This window comes from Aphelocoma coerulescens, chromosome 3 (genome assembly GCF_041296385.1).
Source record: "Aphelocoma coerulescens isolate FSJ_1873_10779 chromosome 3, UR_Acoe_1.0, whole genome shotgun sequence".
NCBI lineage: Eukaryota > Metazoa > Chordata > Aves > Passeriformes > Corvidae > Aphelocoma > Aphelocoma coerulescens.
Window position 1 is genome coordinate 106331749 of NC_091016.1, and position 23262 is coordinate 106355010.

At 35.4% G+C, this 23262-nt stretch overlaps 1 protein-coding gene across 1 annotated transcript in view; it reads left to right on the forward strand.

Annotated features, from left to right (window-relative positions):
- Nucleotides 1–23262, forward strand: part of SNTG2 (syntrophin gamma 2) — a 234599-nt gene that overhangs the window by 151742 nt on the left and 59595 nt on the right. The window contains exons 8-9 of the mRNA XM_069008627.1: nucleotides 3634–3725; nucleotides 16798–16925. Coding sequence (XP_068864728.1) covers nucleotides 3634–3725; nucleotides 16798–16925 — 220 coding nt within the window. The remainder of the gene's footprint in view (nucleotides 1–3633; nucleotides 3726–16797; nucleotides 16926–23262) is intronic.

Consider the following 23262-nt stretch of genomic DNA (forward strand, 5'->3'; position numbering starts at 1 on the left):
ATTTAATGTGAGACTATTTTTTAGCCTGTTACAGAATAATTATGGCATCAACTCTGGGTATTGTCATTAAGGATTCTCTGGATCTAAGGTCATTATCCATCCCAGTGTTATGCTGGGCTTGTAGGACCTATTTAAAAAAGATTCACTGCTGCTAGGAAAACTTCTCAGGACGTTTTCTGGTAAAACAGACCCTTTTCAAAGTTTTTCTATTTGATACTTATACCAAATGATCAGAATATTCTGAATTTGCAAAGCTTACAGTGTAATTAAAAATCTTTAAGAGTGTTTCCTTTGATATTAATTTTGTGGTTGTTCTGGAATGAGCTTTTTTTCTTTTGGAGGTTGCCTATGCCACAATCAGCAAGGTCAACATATGAATTTTTATTTATGTACAAGAGGTCTCCAGTATCATTCAGCAATGTCAATCATAAAACAAATTGTTATTAATAATAAAGTCTTGCTGACTGTTTGCTGTACATTGTTCTGCTGTTGTGCATTTTGAGGGTTGTTTATTACTTAGAGATTTAGTGTAATTCACGGACTGAAATAATCAACCTCCTATTGATGGAACTGTTGAGCTGTCCAGAACTTTATTAGAGAATTTTCTAGGTCTAGAAAGTATAAGACTTATAAGTTAAAAATAAAATCTAGGCTTTATTAAAATAAGTAGTAAAATACTTAATATTTTAAGTTTAAAAATCATATTAATTCTGTCAAAAGTATTATAAAAGGATTTATTAACAACTCCTACCTGTACCACTGCAAATGAGTTCTTGCTCTAGGTTTAATGTCAGCTAACATGGTGATTTCCTGAGTTGTTGCTGGCTCTCCAAAATCCACTGTGATCCTTACAAAGTTTATTTCCCTCACCTTGGAGTCCTACCTGGTTTTTTTGTCCTACCCTCAGGGGCATCTCAGTCTCCTTTATGAACTGCAGACTCATCTCCTTTCCATCTCTATGTCTCTGTGACCCCTTCTCATTTTGCAGGGTATGTTGTGTGGTTTTTTCCTCTGAGCATACTCACCTATTGCTCAGGTAAAAATCAGGCTGAGATCTTTTCCTCTTCCACGGGATCCTTCCTAACCCAACCTTCTCAAAAGAACAAGAACGCCAAAGCTGAGAATAAGCAAATTAAACAGATGATGCCTGTCATAGGGTAGGTTTGCATTTCTCTTAGGCCGATTGTCTTAAGATTTGTGTGGGATCACACATCTAGGCAGTAACAATTGCTGGAAACATCACAACATAGCAAATGCCTCTTTTCACAGTATCAGTACCCAGCAGGAAGCTGTAGCTCAGCTGGTCAGAGCATGGTGCTAATAATGCCAAGGTTGTGGGTTTGATCCCTGTACAGGCTCATTCACTTGACAGCTGGACTCAGAGATCCTTGTGGGTCCCTTCTAACTTGGAATATTTTATGATTTCTGTGATTATGGCCATGGAGCAGGGAGTAGCAGATGTTTTATTTAACATAAACACTTCGATAGTCTTTCTCGAAGTAATGTTCCAGAGTTTGGACTGGTACCTTACACTTGATTTGAAGTCTCATCTACTTAGGCAAGGGCTGAAGTAGCAGATAGTATATGATCATGTTGTGTTTTGTTCTAAGAACAGGAAGGAGCAGCTCTGATTGCTCTAGGGCTGTCGTGTGGGAAGGCAAACAGAGTTCCTTGGAGAGATGAGTGCACTGCACCTTCCATGCAAGTAAGCTGAGTATTTGCAATGGGAACATCTAAAATGCTGAATGAGGTCCATGAGTAAGTGAGGCAGAAACAGCAGGGAATGGACTAAAAGACTTGTGAACTTGTTTGCAGTCAAGTTCATGGACTCAGAGGTGGCATGGCCTGAGACAGGCTGTGTAGCTAGGAATACACAGAAAATGAAAGAAAGCTGCTGATAAGTAAATCTTCTGGGATGCTATGGAAGGAGGGAAATTTCTTTCTTAACCTTTTATTCCTAGCTTTGCCATGAGATCAATGTAAGTTTTCTCTACTTAAAAATAATCAATTATTCGAATGCATTATTTTGTGATATGGTAAAGCCTGGATTTAAAGATTTGTAAATACCTGAATTCATGTCTTTTGATATGCTCAAATTGCTGAATAGGTGGGATAATTCCACTTTCAGAATCTGATTGATTGATGGACTTGTGATAGTTGTCTACTGCTGCAGACAGTCAGATTTCCCAGCAGGCAGACTCTTCAGTAGAGAATTTAATGCCAACTCCTTTGCTTCTTTTTTTTTTTTCATTAAAATTTTCTTCTGTTCCATCAAGTCACTGTAGTTGTCTATGACTAAGAACATAAATTTTTTTGGCTACTGTACATATATAGGAGCTACAAAACATTATAGTTACTAGAGTAGGTGCTTGGTTTAGACCCATAGAAACAAAGCATAATGACTCCTTCTGCTGACACGACTTAGTATTGTACAGAAGGGACTCCAAACAAAAACATGCTGAAACTCCAGAATTGAGGCTACAATTCTGAGACCTCAGCATTGAACTGACAGGTCTGTAATGGAGAAAATGCACTTTTCTTGAATTAAGTTCCATTTTGCTAAATTTTCCAGGTGTTGATGTATGGAAAAGAAACATACAAAAAAATATGACTAAGAACGGCTTTTTGACTACTGTGGTGTTAGACTTGACAGACTTATTAATGTGAGATGATTTACAGACAATTTCAGGTGAATTCTTCAGATGGAAAAAAGAGTTTTCAGTGATGATGAATATAATGCTGTGCAATTGATTTTGTGTGCATTATTGATAAGACCAAGTGCTGTCTGACAGTAATTGCATATTATTGGTGCTATTTGTTAACATTTTACATTTAAGCAGAAACTACACAGTGATGTGGCTCTATGTTATTTCCATTATAATATACTACAAAAGTATTAAGCTTTCCTGGAATCACTTTTAACTACTAAAGTAGGATCATGATGCATAACTGCTAAAAGAAGAGATGTTTTGAAGAATATATCTGTCTAGTCTTAGCATATTGACATGGTATCAACAGTTCAGGGTGATTGTTTGCTTTCAATTTCTGAATTTGAGAAGGAGCATCTTACTTAAAAATAATTGGCATTTTAAGGAAAAAATACATCCATTAATAAAGTATATGTATGTCCAGTTAGTACTTGCCTTAGAGTTTTCTATTATCTTTGTTTATAAATACAGTCTATGGTGGTACTCTAAGGTGAGACTTCCAAGAGTCTCAAGAGACTCTGATAGAAAAGTCCAAGAGACTTTGATAGAAAATTTGTTCTTTAAATTATTAAATGCATTTTGTGTAACTGAACTTGTTACTTGGTTTTGAATATCTCATTCTCAGTGAAAAAGGCTTAATTCTGCAAAAAAATTAGTCATACAAATAATTCCCATGAGCACAGCCCCTCTGAGAAGACATCTAGATACCTTTTTTCTTTCTAGATATTAAGTATAGCTTTCTAGATATTAAGATAGCTAGATATCTAAGTGTAGATATTTTATTTCTAAAACACAACTAGTATTTCTGTCTTGGTTTGGTGAATTATATTAAAAATTCTTCCTGTGTTTTACAGTTGGAATAGATTTTGTCTGATATATACATATTTTTAACATTAGCAGTTATTTTTCTTGATCTGATTTCCAGGTTCCCCTGGACCTTCCAGTGATCACAGCAGTGGAACTTCATCACCTCTCTTTGACAGTGGCTTACATTTAAATGGAAACTCAACTAACACGGTATGCAAATGAGTAATAAAAACATAGTGTAAGCTCTGTAAGTTCTTTTCCTTTTCTGAACTTCAAAATGATAGAGTACTACCCTAGTTTTGTTCTTGTTGTTTGCTTTGATTGATTTTTAAGTGCTTATACTGTAAAATTCCGTACTTACAAAGTCCACAACACATGGCCCTGAACTGCTAGGTTTTTACTCTGAGACAGCTGAGAAGCTTGGAAGAGTGAACACAGTAAGATTTAATCATTGTTTAGACATGAATTCATGTAATACTTTTGTCATACTTTGTTGTAGTTTGTACTGATGAATTTAATCCAGCTAGAGATGCTGAAATGCAGGTGGAATTAAGAAAATAATGTAAAGTTGAATTCTTGAAGCAAACTTTTTTAGTAGGAAAGATAGGGAGAAAAAGAGAAAGAAATGAAAGAGGAAAAAAATGGCACTTTCTTTAACCCAGAGGATATTCAGTTCTTTTTTTTGCAGTGAGCAACTGTGATTAAATTAATTGCAGCATTGTGGGGAAAGAAAAGAAGTTCCTTTCCCCAGGAAAAATGGTAGTCACCAAAGCCAAAGAAGACAGGATGTCTTAGTAGGCAAGAGTACTGTCCTTTCAGTAATGAATATTGAAGATGTAAATACTAGCTGTACAAGGACATGGACCTTCATGTTCAAAACCTGTTTGACACCTAACAAATCTCAGCTCTAGTTTTTCAGTTGGATATAAAATTACACAGAAAGTGAAACATTTGGAAGAAACATAAAGATTTTAGTTATAGGCTAGCTGTGTTGAAATTAGTTAGAATAGGAAGGAATTTGGGCCCAGCTAGAGTTAATTAAAATAGTTGAGAGAGCTGGACCTGAAATGGGTTTTAAGATGTTAGTAACTGATTACCAAATAACAGATGATCTGTCATTTGTATGTTTGCTTAGCTGTGCTTAGAACGAGGAATAGAAACATTGATAAGTTTGTGTAGGGAACAAGGACAGTTACCAATTTCCTCCCTTGGTGGGTACCCGTTCAAAAGTCATGCAAGAGGAAACTTAAGAGGTCACTAAAGTAATTAGGATTGTTAAAGTTCAGAGAGGCAAAAAGGTCAAAATGAGGAAGATGAGTTACTTCATCTTTTTTAGGACCACCGACCCAATTCAAGACCACGGACTCAATTCAGAACACACACCACACTACACATGCTTAATGACATTTAAGCTCATTCCATACGAAGCGGAGAATCGAGGTGTTAATGTTATGAATATGCATTTGTATTTTGGATAATCATAATTTTTGTAAATAAAAAGCTTTGGTTTTGCTTGGATCAGGGCCCTGCCTCTTAGGGAGCTACCCCACGCAGTGCCTGGTGCCAAATAAAACATACACTTTCTAACTCTAAACTGTTAGAGAGTTTTTGTTCGTCTCAGTTGGATATCGATATTAGATTGCTCTTCATATTTTGGTAAATCAAAAGAATACCCAGTGAATGAACAGAAGGCTTCTCTGTTTTCCCTTTCCTTCTTAGACTGTGATGTCAGTGTCTGATGCTTACTGTACTTCTCTCAAGCTTTGCATTCTCTGAGCACTATCTCTCTATACTACTCCTTAAAGCTTGTTTCCATCTGTTAAAAAGATATTCATATATGATAATATAAATGCATTATGTACAATAAATAAATAAATAGAAACATGCTTTTCTGTGCTGATACCTGTACCTTAGTGTTTGGTGTCCAAACTGGTCATAGATACAAAAGTATTTATGTTTATTTGTTGCAGTTATTCAGATGATTATTACCTTTAATTACCTGTACTGTTGTCTTACTAAACAATCCAGATCTGTCCTCAGGGTCCAGCATTCTGCAATGCCTGTCTGCCAGGTGCTCTGGAGGCAAAGAAAGTCCTTTCTGCAAAGAGCTTACATTATGAGAAGAGGGCTATGGCCAGTGATTGCATTAGCACATTTTAGTAAATTAATGCCTACTAAATGCTAGAATTAGTGTGTCATGATAATTTTTAATAATCATTATGACTACTGTGGGAATTAGACGCTTTGAACTTTTCATATTATACAAATATAAATAAGTGGCTGGACTTTTGTAGACTTGTAACAGAGTAATTAAGAGTTAGTTGCCAAGAGAGCACACAAAAGACTGGGTATAAGCTTGAAATAGAAGCAGAAAAACACGAAATAAAAAATAGTGTAATTGTAAGGTACTTGGTTGCTTTTATACAGCACTTAATTTTTCTGAAGCCTGACATAAAATCACATGAAGACCTATGTATGCAACAGACACTATGACCTAGAAGTGGAATAAATTCTTGATCGGAAAATCCATTATTTTCTCGCAGAGTATGAAAGCAAAGTAACTTTGAATTGACTTCCAGTTCACAGTGTATCATTTGGTTATGTAAATTCATAAAATGATTAACGCAATAAATACAAAAAATATCTCCCCTAGAGGTACACAGTGGTTACTCTCGTGAAAGTGATCATCACCATGTCTTCCATTTTTTGCTGAAGAGAAAGGTAAAATAGATGGACGCAGCCAGCTGCACTTTGTTTGGACTGCTGCTGTGCTGAGGACCTCTATGAAATGAGATAAACACACTGCAGATAATTTTTCCTCAATTATTAAAATATGAAGTGACTATCCCTTTTTCACCTCAGTGAAAAATAGTCCAGATTTTCTGTTTCTGATTATACCTCTCAGAAATCATAACAATAGAAGCCGGAAAAAAACTTTTAAATAACACCTTCCTACTTCACTACAATAGAATTGTCAGGAAATTTTTTTAGACTGAGATGTTTCTTAGATTTAGAAAGAAAAGATCTTCTTAGATCTTCTGTACAGAAGAGCTGTGTTTTTCTAATTCTGATTAGAGTTGATTGGGACTTTCACTATGACATTAATGAAGCAAATAAAAGCTATCTTTAAAAGTCTTATCTTTTACTTTAATTAATCCCCACTGTCACTGCTAATCTTTTCAGCAGAGTTATTTCTTCTAGTATTTAACATTTGATTGATCATGTTGATCATTTCTTCTACACAGAAATTTCCCAGTGAAGTTTAAGTCATATATGGGTTGAGGTTTGATCTGTTTTTTTGTTTTTTTTTTTTTACTTAGAGTCTTAACAAAAGCTGATGAAGGAATATAACATTGGAAATACAAAGAAAGTCTTACTGGTTGCTAAATTGATGAATACTGAACAATATTTGCTGCTTTATGGCATCTAGTAATAGTTTAAAAAATGTTCACTTAAACCACTGAAAATTAATCTGAAATTCACACACCTTCAAAGAAGATGAGTTCAATTTTTTATGTGGGGCTCAGCTAAATCCAAGTCTGTTTTCACTGGAAAAGAAGTGAAAGACCAATGAAGGTCAGAAAAAGCTTATGGCTATTTATCTTTGAGAAAAAAAGTGCAGCAGGATCACAATGGAACTAGTAAGCCAAGTAGAAAACAGTAACTTGCATTTGTGAGGTATCTGGTTTCAGTTCATAATTATGCATCTTTTCCCCATACACAGCTCTTTCATGTGAATAGTTTGTTTTTTACAGTTCTTATGAATTTGCTCATTTTGAGTTTGCAATAGCAGGGAACAGAAAAAGGCTTCGGAAATAAAGCCAAATTTATTATTTTTTATTATTCCTCATAGAAATTGGTCATTTCCTTTATCCTATTCAGTTTTCTTTTTTTTTTTTTTTTAATTACACTTAACGTATTTTGAGTTCCTTTGCTTACTTGATGGATTATAGGGAGTGCTTCATCTGACTACTTTAGGGAGAGTTGGTTTGCTCTATAGGTTTCACCAAGTGTTGAGTACCTTTTGTTTGCACAGATAGATAAAAGAGTTTTGAGGAGTGGTGTAATTTATTAATGAATGATCCTCTTCTGCTTGGCCTCTGATTCAGGAGTACGTATGAGAGCTGCAGAGTAATTAAATTTGCATTTAATTCTTAGATAGAATAATCTCTTTTTTTCTCATATTACCTGTTCCTCTGCATGTGTTTACAAATGTGCACAAATGGACCGCTTCAGGTCAGAACTAGGTTATAAAGAGAAGTTAGAAATTTGAAACTCTCTTGTATGAGCATACAAAATTATGGCCATTTCTCACCTGTTGCCAATCTGGTGAAGAGAAGGAGCTGCCATCTCTCATGTGTTTCAGGAGGGAGTATCAGAAGTCCTTGATTAGAGGGAAATATGCATAGTAACGTGAGGATGAAGACTAGATGAGGAAGCTTAAGTGCTAGAGGAAATGAAAGCGTGCGGGTTTTTTTGGTTTTTTTTAACTAGAAAGATCCTTCTACTGTTTTCCCAAGTTAGTGTTTGATTACTGTTCCAAATACCGGGTCCTGGTAATGATCAGTGTGAAAGCAGAGAAGCGTGTTGTGGTGATGTTTCTAAATTTGATGTTAACATAGATGAACTCTGGCAGTTCAGGTACATGTGTAAGTGGTGTATAGAGAAAAATGATAATAAAATTGAGTAACAAGTTCTCCTGCTAAGTTGCAACCAGTGTCTTTCCACAAGCTCCGGCACAAAATTGACACTTACTGAGTTCATAGAGAGAGAAGCAAGAGTCGAGGCTCAGATTTATCCTGAGGAGCGTGCAGACTGTGTGAAGTTCAAAGTTTCCCTAACCCTGAGCTAATTTTTCTAAGCAAGGACAGCATGCCCCATTTGGGGATATAAAGGGCTGCCAAAAGCTGTCTGTAATAGTTGAAGTCTGGGTACACTTGCGTTTATAGTGTAAAACTATAGCAATCTCAACATTGTATCTTTTCTTTTCCTTATACACATTTAATGTTGGATTTTGATTTCTGACTGCTATTGTAGTTTTTGAAGAGTCATAATTACTTCCTGCTTTTTGTGCTGAGATTTAATATAAACTACTCTTGCCCCTGTCCCCTCTCCCCAAAGGAAGAACATATCTGGAAAGATGTTCCAGGCAAGGTTATTGAGGTTACTTGGAAACCAATTACATACTAGCTCAAGGGAAACAAATTAATGAAAAAGGTGCAAGATTCTGTCAAATAGTCCATATGTATTCTCTAAAAATATCTTACTCAGGCTTGTACCCCATTGGTTCATAATAATGTATTCGCACCTAGTAGCTGTAATGAAATATTCATTAATATTTCCATTGTAAATCACCTCTAGAGAAACTTACATAATTGAAAGGGTTTTAATTTGTTTAATTTGAATAGTAATCCAATTGATAATCCAATTGATTTAAGTGCATAGCTATTGCAGTGAATAAGGTAGTGTAAGTCCCTAACATGTACTGTTAAACAGGCTCTCTATGTAAACATCATATATAGGTGCTCAGTGTCTGCAAACTCATACATTATTAAAAAGAATTGAATGTCTTACAGAGCAATCATTACATTTCAAAAGCATGTATCTGATGCAGCATTAGAGTTAAAAAGTGGGGGTTTTTTGTGATAGGAAAGGAGGGGTTGTTTCGCATGCTGTTTCACCTTCCTCCCATTTAATTAGGCATCTGTCAATTAAAATATTGTAGAATAGAGCTGTGTAATTAAAAACTGCTGCTTTCACTGAATTTTGAAGACATCATATTACAAGTCCAAATTGTTACTTCACCTGAAAGAGCTTGTTTCCTCTATAGAAGCCTTTCTCTATTGAATGATTCGGTGATGCATGCTTTAACAGATAATTACTGTCTTCTTAAAACTGTCGCAGAATTGTGCACCTGCATCTAAGAATTCCATTAAAAGTAAGTAAATACAGACCCTCTCCTGAATTCATGCTGCATCAAAGGAATGCACAGGTATTTTGATATCATAATTAAATCCCTCTGACTTCTGAGACAAGTTGAAAGCTCTGACTCCTATTTACAGTAGATATCACCATAATTTGTTTTGTTGGCTGGGCATCACAAGAGTTTCACTCATGCCTCATTTGGTATTTGTTGTTCAACGATTAAAGGAAGCTGATGTGAGAGTCTTTTACTGCTAAATGGAGCAGTCATGTTTTCTTCTCCAAGCAACATAAAGCCCCTGCTTCCTGTCTGTCCCTGTAATAAGTATTAGCAAATGCTCAGCCTTACATAGGTCAGATCAGTTCATCGATATACAGAAAACTACCTATGTATATGTATATACATACATTTCAATCACAGACTGGACTAAAAACTATAGAGAGAGCATATTCAATTCACTCTGAGCTGAATGTTGCTGGGTGTTTTTGCAAGAAATTATGTAACTCATTCTCTTTCTTCAGAATCAGTGTAAGACAAATCTGTCTATTTGCAAAGCATATTATCTTGAAGGGGTTTTTTTTTGAATCTGCTGAAACATTTTTAGTAATGGAGCTTTGACCAAACGCACTCCAGTTGGCATCAAAAAGGTGCAAGAAGGCTGGTATTTTATAATCTAAAAGAGTTTAATGAAATCCACTGAGACGTAATGGCCAATGTTTTCAGTTATAGCTTAAGGCAATGAAGCTATGCCAAGGTATTTTAGCATTTCAGACTTTAAGGCATGTCTGGAAGACACTCTTAGTCATATGATTTAGTTTTGGGTAGTCCTTTGAAGAGAAGGGATTTGGACTCAGTGATCCTTATGAATCCCTTTCAACTTGAAATACTCCATGGTTTTATGTTTCTATAATTTAACCACAGAGTTATTTAAATTTAAACCATCAAACCACGACAACAAGGAAAATATATCAATATATAAATATCAAATATATTAATGTTGCTACCATTTTCATATACATATTTTACAAAGAGATATTTTATATTCTTTTCAGAAATTTCAGCAATGCTCACTAAAATGGAAACAGCAACAATTACCATGTGAAATAAATAACAGCATTGTCATTATCATCTCTTTTTGAACCAGTATCAACAAAGACAGTAATCAAGATTAGTCATACGTCTTACATATGCTTGGTAGAAATACATGTTTATGGAAAAGGATCAAGGCTTTAATGATGCACTTTGAAATATTAAATCCTCTAAAGCAGAAAATGGACAAATTCCAAATTATCAGTAAAATGTTGTATTTTTTCCTAATGGATATCACCCTTGATTCTTATTTCATAAAATGGTACAATCATAGACTTATTTAGGTTAGAAAAGACCTCTAAGATCATCAAATCCAACCTGAGCTTAACTTAGAATGGCCAAGTCCAGCACCAAACCACATCTCTAAGTACCCTGGTCATGTATCTTTTAAATATCTCCAAGGATAGTGACTTAACCATTTCCCTGAGAAGCCTGTTCCAATGCTTGTAAACCATTTCTGTGAAAAAATTTTCCCTAATGTCCAACCTAAATCTCTCCTGGTACAACTAAGACCATTTCTTCTTGTTCTATCACTTGTTATTTGAAAGAAGAGACCAACCTCTACCTGGATACAGCCTCCTTTCAGATAGTTGTAAAGAGCAATAAGGAGCCCCCAGAGCTGCCTTTTCTTCAGCCATTGGTGTTCTTGGCCACCTGGGCAGACCCTGGCTCATGTTCAGCCACTGTCAGCCAGCACACCCTGGTCCTTTTCCACCTTTCCAGTGACTCTACCCCCGGCTTGTAGCACTGCAGGGGTTCATCATGACCCACGTGGAGGACCTGGCACTTGGCCTTGTTGAACCTCATACAATGGAAAGAGTCTGTCCAGATCCCTCTGCAGATCCTTCTACCCTCCAGGAGATCAACACTCCCACCCTGCTTTGTGTCATCTGCAAACTGACTGAAGGTGCACTTGATCTCCTCCTCCAGACCACCAATAATGATGTTGAAGAGGACCGGCCCACATACTGAGCACTAGAGATCACAACATGTGACCAGCTGCCAGCTCCGTTCACCAGCACTCTCTGGGCCCAGCCATCAAGCCAGATTTTAGCCGGTGATGTGTGTACCTGTCCAAGCCATGGGCTGCCAGCTTTTCCAAAAGAATGCTGTGGGGAGTGGTAACAAAGGCTTTACTGAAGTCCAGGTAGATAACATGCACAGACTCTCCCTCATCTAGTAGGTCTTGTCATAGAAGATCAGGCTGGTCAAGCAGGACCTGCCTTTCCTAAACCCATGCTGGCTGTGCCTGATCAGCTGGTTGTCCTGCATATGCCTCATGATGGCACTCATGATGGTTGCTGGTCAAAGACACATCCAGCCTGGCCTTGGATACTTACAAGGATGGGGCATCATTTGCCAAGTGAATTAACCCTGCTTCATCCTTCCTGAAGCCCATGTTTAATGAAAAAGCTATACCAACCTAAAATAACACTGTCTGCTTTCAAGGTATGGCCCTAGCAGAAACTGGAAATTAAATTACTAGAGAGGGTTCAGAAAGACTTTCTTCTGAAGACATGATATTTTTCTTGCATAAATTTAAAATCAATGACAGTTTAAAAGAAAGTAAGGTAAAATAACTGAGTTTCCCAAACTCTGCAAATTATATGTCACAAAAAGATGAAAAATTGACACTCCCAGACAGCTGGGATCTTTTCCCTTCCTTTCTATGGTCTTAATGGAAACGTAATTATGGAGACATGTCTGATTACGTCTCCCCATTAGTGGTAGACTTTCTGGACTTACTGTACTTCTTGGAAGACTTTTTAGTTGTACCATAGTGAGTTGTTATATAGTTGTTTAAGAAAGTGACAAAGCACTTGCCTACAGTGTCATTCATAGGTCAGTGATTGATAATGGGATACAGAGTCAGGCCCTCCTCCAGGTCAGCAGTATACAGCTGTCCCAGGTAGGTACTGATTATGTGTCATTACTAATTGATACTTGTTCACTGTTTCGTCAAAACCAAGATTTTTGTGTTCAATCCATTTCTTAATGGACAGGTGTTCCAAGCAAATTGGCATTAATTGGCAGCACTGTTGGTGACCTCTGCAGAAAACCGAAGGTATAAAATGACGGAGAGCATAAAGCTGCAGTTGCAGAGATGATCTTTATTTTAGCGCTTTGGAGGAACGGTGTGGAGAGTTTTCAAGATGAGCAGCACCAGCTGTTTAGTAGAGAAATGGCTTGAAGGTCAGTCAGCTCAGTATACTGGGTCAGACCAAAGAACTATCTAGCCAAAAAACTCATTCCCAGCAGATGCCCTCAAGAGAGTGCAAAAGCAGAGGAAATATGTGTAATTGTTTATAGGGAATAATTCCTGCACCTCCTGTGACTTCTGACATAGGTGCTTCCTGAACCAGTTTGTTATGTCAACTAACACATTCATTCTCTGTTTTTATCCTACTGTCTTTTACTTCTAATCAATACTCCTGCTTCTTATGTGAAAATGGCAAGTGAACCACTGTTTCTTAACCCCTTTCTCTTTTATTTTTTTACATACCTCAGTCATACAATTCCCTCAGAAGTTTCTTTTTCAGACTAATGAATCATTGTTAACCTAATTGTTCAAAGACAATTATGCTCTTTTCAACACCTAAATTTCAAGATCTAAGTTTTGAATGGTAATCACCTGTTCATATCCCATTACAGTATGGGGAAAGTTAATATTGTCTTTCTTCATGTGCATTGCTATACATTTATTTACTATATTTTTAGCAGTTCTTTTATCTCTCAGTCATTCAGTAGAATGAGCTTCTTCCGCAGCTCTTTCTCTTGGTTTTCTTTTCATCATTTTTTACTGCTTGTTATTGATAGGAAACTTGGTCAGTCTGGTGTTCACCATCTTTTCCAAATCATAAATCAATATCCTGAACAACGTGTGTAACTGTGGGAGTCCACGGATAGTACCCTTTTGCTATGTTTTCCTTGCTACAGTTTAGATAGTTATTAATTTGATAATTTCATCATATTCCAAAGCAAATCAGTTAAGAACATTTTGTGAGGGATAAATGGTTTTCTGAAACCCAAGTATGCCTTAACAATTGCTTCTCATCTCTTAGCTAACAGTTTTGAACAACTCTAAAAGATTTGTGAGGCATGTCCTCTGTTCGCAAAAGTTGTACTTGGACTTGCTTCCTCCTCAGTTTCTTATTTTTATCTATGTGTTTTGAAGAGGATACATCAAGGAATCTCAGATTGAATTGTTAATAGATTATAGGTTAAATAGAACAACATGAGCCTCTGGTCCTATGATAGTGTTTTGTTTCTATGCAATGGTGTTATGGACATATGTATGCCCTGTTTTGTCCTTAAGATCAAGAGGGGTAATTCCAACTTTATGCTCTACCATAAACTGGTTAGTAGAATACAGCTTCATAAGAAATATATATTTGAAACTTAGACTAGTCTGACCCCTTCATATCCTTTTGCTGTTCTTGGCCATTAGTGTTCAGATCATGCAGGAGGGTTTCTGCAGCTATAAGTAGTTTGGAACTATGGGAAAAAAATAAATTACTCCTTCTAGTGTTTTTTTCAAATATCAAAGCTTTGAAATTGTGTGGGGAAGACCCATTTGCTTTAGGAGTTTACAGCAGTTTTAACAGTTTAGCATTCTGACATGAATATTTCTATGCTGCAGTTTCATAGCTTTGGGGTTAATAGATTTTTGACCAACTGGTGTTGGCCATTTTTTCCCCTTCAATTCATTAACCTAATGAATAGCTGTGATGTACATTTTCTAAAATCTAACTTTTTACTTACATTGAGATACTTTTTCTTTACACTGATACCCTACTGAAGCATTTAATTGAAGTGTAAGGGACTCAAATGGAAATATTAAATTGCCTAAGTGATTAACTCATTAATTTTTTTGTTGCCAAATGCTCTTAAGTTACCTAGAATATTACAGAATATTGTTCAACAGCCTGATAAAAGAAGTACAACTAATAGTTCACAAGTAAAAGAGATTTTTGTGTTTAAATTGTCTAGATGTTTTCTGCATCTTTAGAGGGTTGGAACAATAGATGATGTTGCATGAAATTTTATGTTCCTTAATTTTCTCATTCTTGGTTTTATTGATTTTAGTTATTTTCAGTGATCATAATCAAGTATTTATGCTTGACTGCAATAATCTACCTTCTATTTTATTCCTAGACATTTCAGTTTCCAGACAGACAATGTTAGATTATGTTGATCCTTTCCAACTTCAGATTGCATGGGGTTCTGCCAATTATTTTAGTTTGTGCAGAATTCTCTATGTGTCAGATTCTTCACTGTGATACTAATAAATTTATTCTAGATTTTAAAGACACCTTAGCCTTTTGTGTCTAATTTTATAAACAAAATTACTCTGTAGACTTGATTATGAAATATTCATACTGCAAAAACACCAGGTGATCTCAATCAAATAAAAGCTGTATGGTTCTAGGGATTGCAAATCCCTGTCCCCAAAAAGATTGCTGTCTGAAAGTTTCCATAGTGTTACCAACTCCAGAAGTTTCATTACAATTTTTTCATTTACTAGGAAAGTGTACTTCAGTCACTAAGTCTGTCATCCAGTCAGAATGTAAAACTTGCCATTTTGATTTATTTAAAGTAAATAGAAAGATCAGCCCTTGCTGACTGCAAGAAGGAGCTTTAGGAGGAAAAAACAATCCTAAATTCTTATGAGCAAGAAAAAGAAATAGACAATTCCCAGAAAGCTTTTTATTTTGAGTAAATTTTATGGTTTTTGAACACCGGGGCATAACAGACTTGAAGTTGGGTCATTCTGTGGTTTCTTTGCTTTTGTAAATGCTACTCAGAGCATATTTACAGCTCATATAAAAATAACCATCTATCAACTCCGTTCTCTACTGGAAAATTCTCTGCACAATGTGGGACAAAAAATTTTTGTTCAGAGACAGCACGAACACCTAACTTTGACCTAAATATGTATGTCTGTGAATCTTTCTCAGCTGCCTTTGTGTAATTTTTATTTCTATCTTTATAAAAGAGTGAAATGCTCAACTGTCATGGAAATGCAGAGCTATAAATGCCAATAAAAATATTTCAATATATGATTTTCTTGCATTTCATAAGAAACTCCTAGGTTGTTCTATTCAATGTTTAATAAGCATTTTTAAGCTCACAATGATTTCCAACATTTTCTAGTCCATTTCCATAATCTAATTGATTTTTGCCTATAAACACTATTTTGAACTCATTTGCAAACAAGCCCAGTTACCATCATTTTTGGGCACACTTCTGTACTTTCAGTCATTGATGCAATGATGTAACCTCTGAATATTACTACACAGGCTAAAAAACTACATATTCTGCAAGTGCATATCAACTAAGAAGTATGTGTCTCTGCAGTTTTCTGAATACTTTAGTGGTAGTGGTCCTGTGCCAAATTTTAAAATTTCATAAGTATTTTCTTTTAATCATGTTTCATTCCTGGTGCTGTTGTGCACTATTTAGTTGCAGTACATGAGATGCTACACAAAATGGCAGGCTGAACAGTCTGTATATAAGCTCTAGGTTAGGTTTGAGCAGACCCTGTTACCAATAGCTATATATCCAGTCTAATTCCTCTAACTTAATTTGCATTTGCATACATTTGATTTAAGGGTATTTTCTTTTGGTACGTGAAATCAGTAGATTGTAAAATATTTATATTTTCACTAGACATCCTTTACTGCTTACATAGTTTCAACAATCTTGCCTTTCTAGTAGAGGCATTTGAAGAAAGACTTCAAAGATAAGATTTCAGAATTCATCCATCTGTACTATGATAACACCAGAATCAGAATTTTAAATACACTGTTGAATGATATAATAGATAAAAGTCACAATACAAAAATAAATTTTCTAGAGTAGTATTTAATTAGGATATTATTTATGTCCTTTTCTCTGATGATTGAAGCATGTAGAAGAGTTGTACAGAACAAATCAATTTAAACTACAACTGTATATTATATTGCACTTAGAAAAAATTTGTGGCATTTATGACTGAAAACTGTTTCCTTTTTAATATCAGTTATAAAGAAAAATTTAGATATGTTTAATGTTAAAGTAATACTGAAATTGCATATAAAGTAATACCAAAAATTTCAAGGTGGGTAGCATATGAGTTTTCATTTCTCTAACAAATCCTGAGTTTCTTGAATACTTTTATTGTGATGATTATTCACTTCTGAGACGAATAGAGCCAGAGATGCATATTCATGGCCTTTTCACAATACTGTTTTATAAAATCTCCTAATGTTTTTCATTTATTCTGCACAGGCTCCATCATCACCTTCTTCACCCATAGCTAATGAACCAAAATACGAGAAGCGCTGGCTAGACACTTTATCAGTTCCTCTGTCGATGGCTCGAATCTCGAGGTACAAAACCGGAACAGATAAATTAAGGTTTGTAATCTAAAAGGGGAGGCACTGGGTTAGTTAGCTGTACATAGTGTTTTGCTGTGGATTGTTGGCTTTATAAGAATTGGGTGGAGATATGAAATTCTTATTAAAAACTATGCAGTTCATCTATTCCTAAGATTAATGGCATGCATGGTGATTACCAAAGATAAGGTAAAGCTCTTACAAATATGTTTCTATAATCTGTTGTATCTTGGAAATTCAGTTAGCATCAGCAGCTAGAACAAAGGTTGATCCTGGCGTTACTTGAATTAATTTTGAAGCTACTACATTTCCTTCTGTATCACTAATAGGATAGTTCTATATTCCCCAGTTCTAATATTATCAATTAACTCTCCTTTTTTATTATAAATGGTAACACAGTACACAATCATCATGCCTGTGCTATCATGTCATATAGATATATTTGTATCATTGTCATACAGAAACTCATACTGATGAGATTTTGGCAAAGTACATGGTACAAAATATTGTATTTTTGATCATATAATTTTTTTGCATCTCAGAGACATAACTATTGGTTCATGAAGTAACTGTGGAATAGGATGTCAGAGGCTATTTTACTGGGCTTCAGGAAAGATGAAAGCAAAAGTGAAGTTTAATAAACATTCAATAAATAATATGCTTGAGAAAAGTTTAACACATCCCAGCATACAAAATCTTTTTCTGCAAACCATTCTGTGGTACAACTGGCTCAAATCTATCAGTAATTGTAGGCCAAGCAGTCCACAGTTCTCCATATGTATCAGAACAGGAGTTCATTCACTGTCATTATTTTCCATGGTCTTTATCAGTTGCCCTATGTTTATTTGCCTTTAGTACATATTAATGAGATAATTGGAATCTCTAGTGAAGCATCAAGACACAGGTCACCTGCTAGCAGGAGGCACCAGTAATTCATGCAAATACCTTTCTTGATCTGTACCAGATTTTTTACCTGTTTCCTAAAAATGACCTGAAAAGCATTATTTTTCTAGTAGGATAGATATGCTGCTTTAACTTATAGCAATTCATCTTCTAAGGCAGTTGGCAGCAGCTTTCCTGGACTTTTGCATCACAGGTGAATAATAATAAATTGTCCAGAAAAGTTCTTCCACAGACTTTGTTTGAACTCCACTTTTACTTAGTGTCTCATTCTCATCGCTTCCTTCACCTCTTTCTTTCTCCCTACTTCAACGGACGAGTTTATGCTGTCCAGCCTTGTCCAATCTATCAAAGACCTACAACCATTCAAGACTTAGAAGTTCTGTGAATTAAGTAAACAAATCTCAGTGTTCACATTTAGGTGTCAACTTATCATCAGTGTTCTAGAATCTAAGGGATAAATGGAAGAGGACAGAACATTTAAAAACTCTGATTTCAGTTGTCACCCTGATAGTTTGAAGCACTTTCACTCCTGCGCTGTACACTTTACACAATTAGATGGGGAAATCCCAAGGGATTCCAGTTCCCACAACAGTAGCATGTGTATTTTGAGAATTCTTTGAAGTAAAACATCTTCAGACCCTTCATTGGGTCTGGCTAAGATGGAACTAATTTTTTTTATAGTACTCCATGTGGTGCTGTTTTTTGGCTTGTGACTAAAGCAATGTTAATAGCACACCAGTATTTTGCTTGCTGCTGAGCAGGGCTCACGTATCCTCAAGGCTTTCTCTTTTCCTTATTCTGCTCCTACACAGTGAATAGGCCCAGGTGTAGGCAAGAGTTTGAGAGGAGGCACAAGCAGGGCCAGTGACTCAGACTGACCAAAGAGATATTCCATGCTGTGTAACATCTTTGCTCAGCAATAAAAACCGAGCAGAGAGGACTTGGGGGGAGCTAGTCATCTCTCAGAGACTGACAGGACATCATTCTGCTTGTGAGAGATAGTGAGTGTTTGCCTTTGCATCATTTGTTTTGTTGTAATGTAGTTAGTTGGGTTTTTTTCCTCTTCCGTTTGCTTATTAAACTACTCTATTTCTGTTTGTGAGGTTTTTTGCTCTTTTTATTCTCTCTGCTGTGCCTCTGGAGAGGGCTGGGGCAGCAAATGGCAGTGTGGATGCTTGGCTGCTGGCACAAGATCAACCCATCACACATATATTTTCCTTGTAAGATTTGAGGAACTTAGTGGTTTCAGTTTTAGTCTTGGAGAGACATATTCTCTTGTGATGTATCTCACTCCCATATATTTAGTATATATATCACTCCTTAATTACTAGTGGGTTTCTTTATTACTGTTGTATACACTTGGAAGGAAGATAATTCCATACAGCATACCACCATCCCATGATACTTTACTTCTAAAGTAAGTGCCCCTTGTTTGTTTTGGTGAACCAACAAAAACAGCTATATGAGCATGAAACGAATACTTCCTTGAGGTTAACTGTGGATGTTTCCCATATTCTTACTAAAGGTGTTTGTTTTTGCCTGAGGGACACCAGACTGCTCTTACCATGTACTCTGAAATGCATGTACATATTTTTACTGTTATCCCACTTGTATCCTTTTTTACATTTCCCCATGTTCATATATGCATAACATCCAACACTTGTCTTCAGTAATTGCTCTCTAAAATCAAATATCTGCTTTGCTTGAAATAAAACTGTACTATGTACAGTATCTGTAAATCCAACTTCTCTAGATAAAAATCACTTTCAACTGTATCTTCACATCTTTGTTCCCTTTTACATTGCAGCCGTGAGTCTAAAGCCATTAGAATGAGTCCATATTAATTCCCCTGAATGGATCACAGATCTTTCTGACCAATTTCCTAATTTTGCCATACCCTGAATATTTACTTGGAGTCTTATTTGCATACATGGGTTGACAGCATGCCTGTTTTTCCCGTACTGCATGAGTCCACGAGTCTGTCATACTTGTAACTTTTTGTCTCCCTCATGTTCTTTTTCATAACTGTGGTTTTTTCGCAATGCTTCATTATGTTTAATCCACTCAATTACCGCAGTTGGTCTTGCAAAGGTGCTCTGGCATCAGAATATCCAGATTACTTTTTAAGTCAGTGTTGTTGAATTATTGGAGCTATCATCTGTAGTGTCACATACACAGCTGTGTGCCTTCTCCTCAGATAGATGGGCTGTATGAAACATCTTTTTCCCTTCTTCCTACCTGAATTAAATTCAAAGAGATCTGTACAATTCTTTGTCTCAAAAAATTACCTATAGTCCATAGGCTTTTGACATAACTTTTTAACTATGCAAAACATTATGGCTTTTGAAGGGTTATTAAAGATTGTCTATCCACTCAGAGGAAAAGCACACTCTCCTTTCATCAATCTTTCTTTTACCTGATATAAAAACATCTTTTTCACCCGTGGAATTCTTGCAGTTGGCTACAGCAGAACTTCCCATACTTTTGTTAGCATATTCTGATTTTTAAAAATATATAGTATTGTTTAGCCTGTGTATAGTACCTGTAAATCCAACTACTCTTGCTGTTCTGATACGGTAAACTGTTGTCTGCCAGTGTGGATAGTTCCTCTGACCTCATTCACTTTAGTTTTCCCTGATGTTCAAGATTGTTTCATATTTTTAGCATTCTCTTTCTGGTAGTGTAAGTAACATTCATACAACCTTAGATGAAGGAAAAACTTGTGTGTCCTAAGGATGGGCAGAGTCAGGTATTTTACTGAAGGCCCCATTTTTGTTGCCTTTCTTTTAAAAAAAGACAAAATATTGCAACGTATAGCATGTCAGCATCTTGCTCAATATTAGATTTTTAATTAGAAATACCTTACATACCTAGAGTTGTCTGTTAGACTGTAGTATACTTTTAGTGTGCCTTAGATCAAATCTAGTCTAGTCTAATCAGATTAGGCTGTATTATTTCCTTTGTGCTTAAACTGTGTGATTTAAATTCTTCCATACTTCAGCTGAGTTTTCCGATAACTTTGCCAAAAAAAAAGGCATACTTTCAGCATACTCTTGTGTCATGAGATGGCCAAAATCACATGTATCTGTTTGATTCTAATTCTTTTTTCATTTGAAGAGAAAGGAGTTGACTTTGCCTTTTCATTTGAATTCATCATGACTTTTTATTGTATTTTTCCCAGGAAGTCTTTAGACTGTGACTTAATGACATAAGAATATTTTTTTCATATATTTTAAATTCTATTAACACCATATGTATTAACAGAAAATAGAGAGAATGGGATAGATATTTTTCTTCCTTATGAAGGAATGACTGAAAATACTGCACAATGGGAGTGTGAAATATGTTTATCAATACCACAAAACAAAAGCAAAAAAATTTCCTCAGATTATTTTAAAGGAAAGATAAGAAACATAGTAGATGTCATTCCTCTTCTCAATGAAAGATTAAACATTGTATTAACTACTGAAATCACCTTGAATTAGTGTATTTCACATTGTTGATATGATTGGAGTCTATCTGAATATGTTTATATATGCAACATGCTAATTGGCCTTTTTGATTACTTAGAAATTTCATAACTTTTTTATTTGATTGCCTTTATAATATAGCACTACTGCTTCTGTTATTCTACACTTCTCGTCAATCCATCAAGGTAATTTTTCTCTGTAAGAAGTAAGGTAGTATAAATGTAGTGAGAATATGTGAATACTGTGAATATTCTTAATTGCTAGTTGGCAATGGAAACCTTTTTTGACTGTTGAGGACAGAATTGGTCAATAAATGAGATGTAACTTAGAGAAATAATGAGATCAGTACATTTTTCTCATCCTAAGGAATTTGTGGTTCATATTATGGTTTGGGTTGGGTTTTTTTTTTTTTTTTTTCTTTGATAGAAAAGTAAAGATAGGTAATCTTTTAGAAGGTGGAGAACATAGTTCATTTGCTGCAGTATTCATTTTTGTTATGGAATTGTTATTTGTGAGAATGCAGATAACTATTTTTAGTCCTTACAGGAGATACTGGTAGTACTGTATAATAATTTTTATTATATCAGTGTATGGACTGAGCTTGGAGTGAAGGTACAAGAGCTATAACATCTTGAACATTATGAGTTTAGAGACTGAAGAAAAAATGCTTATTTAGAATATGCAAGATTGAAGTGGTGAGTGAAATGGGAGTAGTTCAGGCTCAGTAGCTATGAGCCCATGCATCTATGATACCAATTACAAAACAACTTAATTAGATTTAGGTGTTATTTTCTATTTCTTGGCATTCTGACCATTGCAATTACTACAGAGTATCATGTATTTTTAAATTTTTTTAATGCTTTCACTGGTTTCTCAACAGATACTTTCTGAAGGATTGTATTTTCCATTTAACATTTCAGTAAGTTAACAAAATGCTTTAATTAGATAAATCAATTGAAAATTAATAAACTGTTTTGAAAAAGATCTAGGAATTAAGCATAATCTCACTGAGTCACTATTACTGCAACCCTAGGGTATTTTACCGTGTCCTGCAGCCGTAGGGAGGAGGAAAGAAGATCCAGCAGGCAGGAATTGTGCAGCAAGATTGATTTACTTAATTATTTTACAAACTCTTTTATAGACTTTTTTCTTCATAGTCTAATTGGACAAAGGATCAGCCACCCCTTGGGGTGATTGGCTAAAATCCTAAAATATCCATTGACAAAATATTTTTCTACTGTACTATAAACAAGACTTTTCAAGGCTGCAGTGGTTTGGTTGTTTACATAACTCTGCTACCTCTTCTGTGAGAGAGAAAAGTCTCTCAGAGGCTTAGAAAATAGCAAGAAAATCCTTGCTAGCAGAATTTTTGTATCCACAAGTTACAAAACCTGAATGAGCACTTCCTCACAGTTTTCTGACATATCTGTGAGAAAATATCTGTAGAAGCATAAATGTCCGTGTTACCTCAGTTATCTTATTTGGTTGCTGTAATGAAAATAAACCACAGTTACAATACTGAAAGCAAACTGTTTCTCCAAAAAACACAAACATAAAATGAAATCCAAGTTTATGTTTAATGCTTTGATATCTTCTGAGCTACATCGTTTCTGTTAATAGTCAAGTTATATGTGGACATTTAAACATTCTGTAAGATAAAAGGTTCTGTGACATTTACAATACAAAATCCCATTACTTTTACCATGACATTTCAAAGAGATTAAGTAATTCAGATTATTCTTTTTGGAGAATTTCCACTCAGATCTACCCATAGTCCATAAAATTTCAGTTTATGTAGAAATTCTAGCAAGAGGGCCATATAGTACTATAAACAAGTCACAAGAAAGTGTTGTAACAAAACAATAAAAACTAACTCAAACATCAAAAAGTCATACAAACAGGAAGCAATACTGGTTCAGAACCTGGGAGGATGCAAAGCTGATCAAATCAGTCTGTCTATATCAGCATGGTAGTAAACTTAAGAT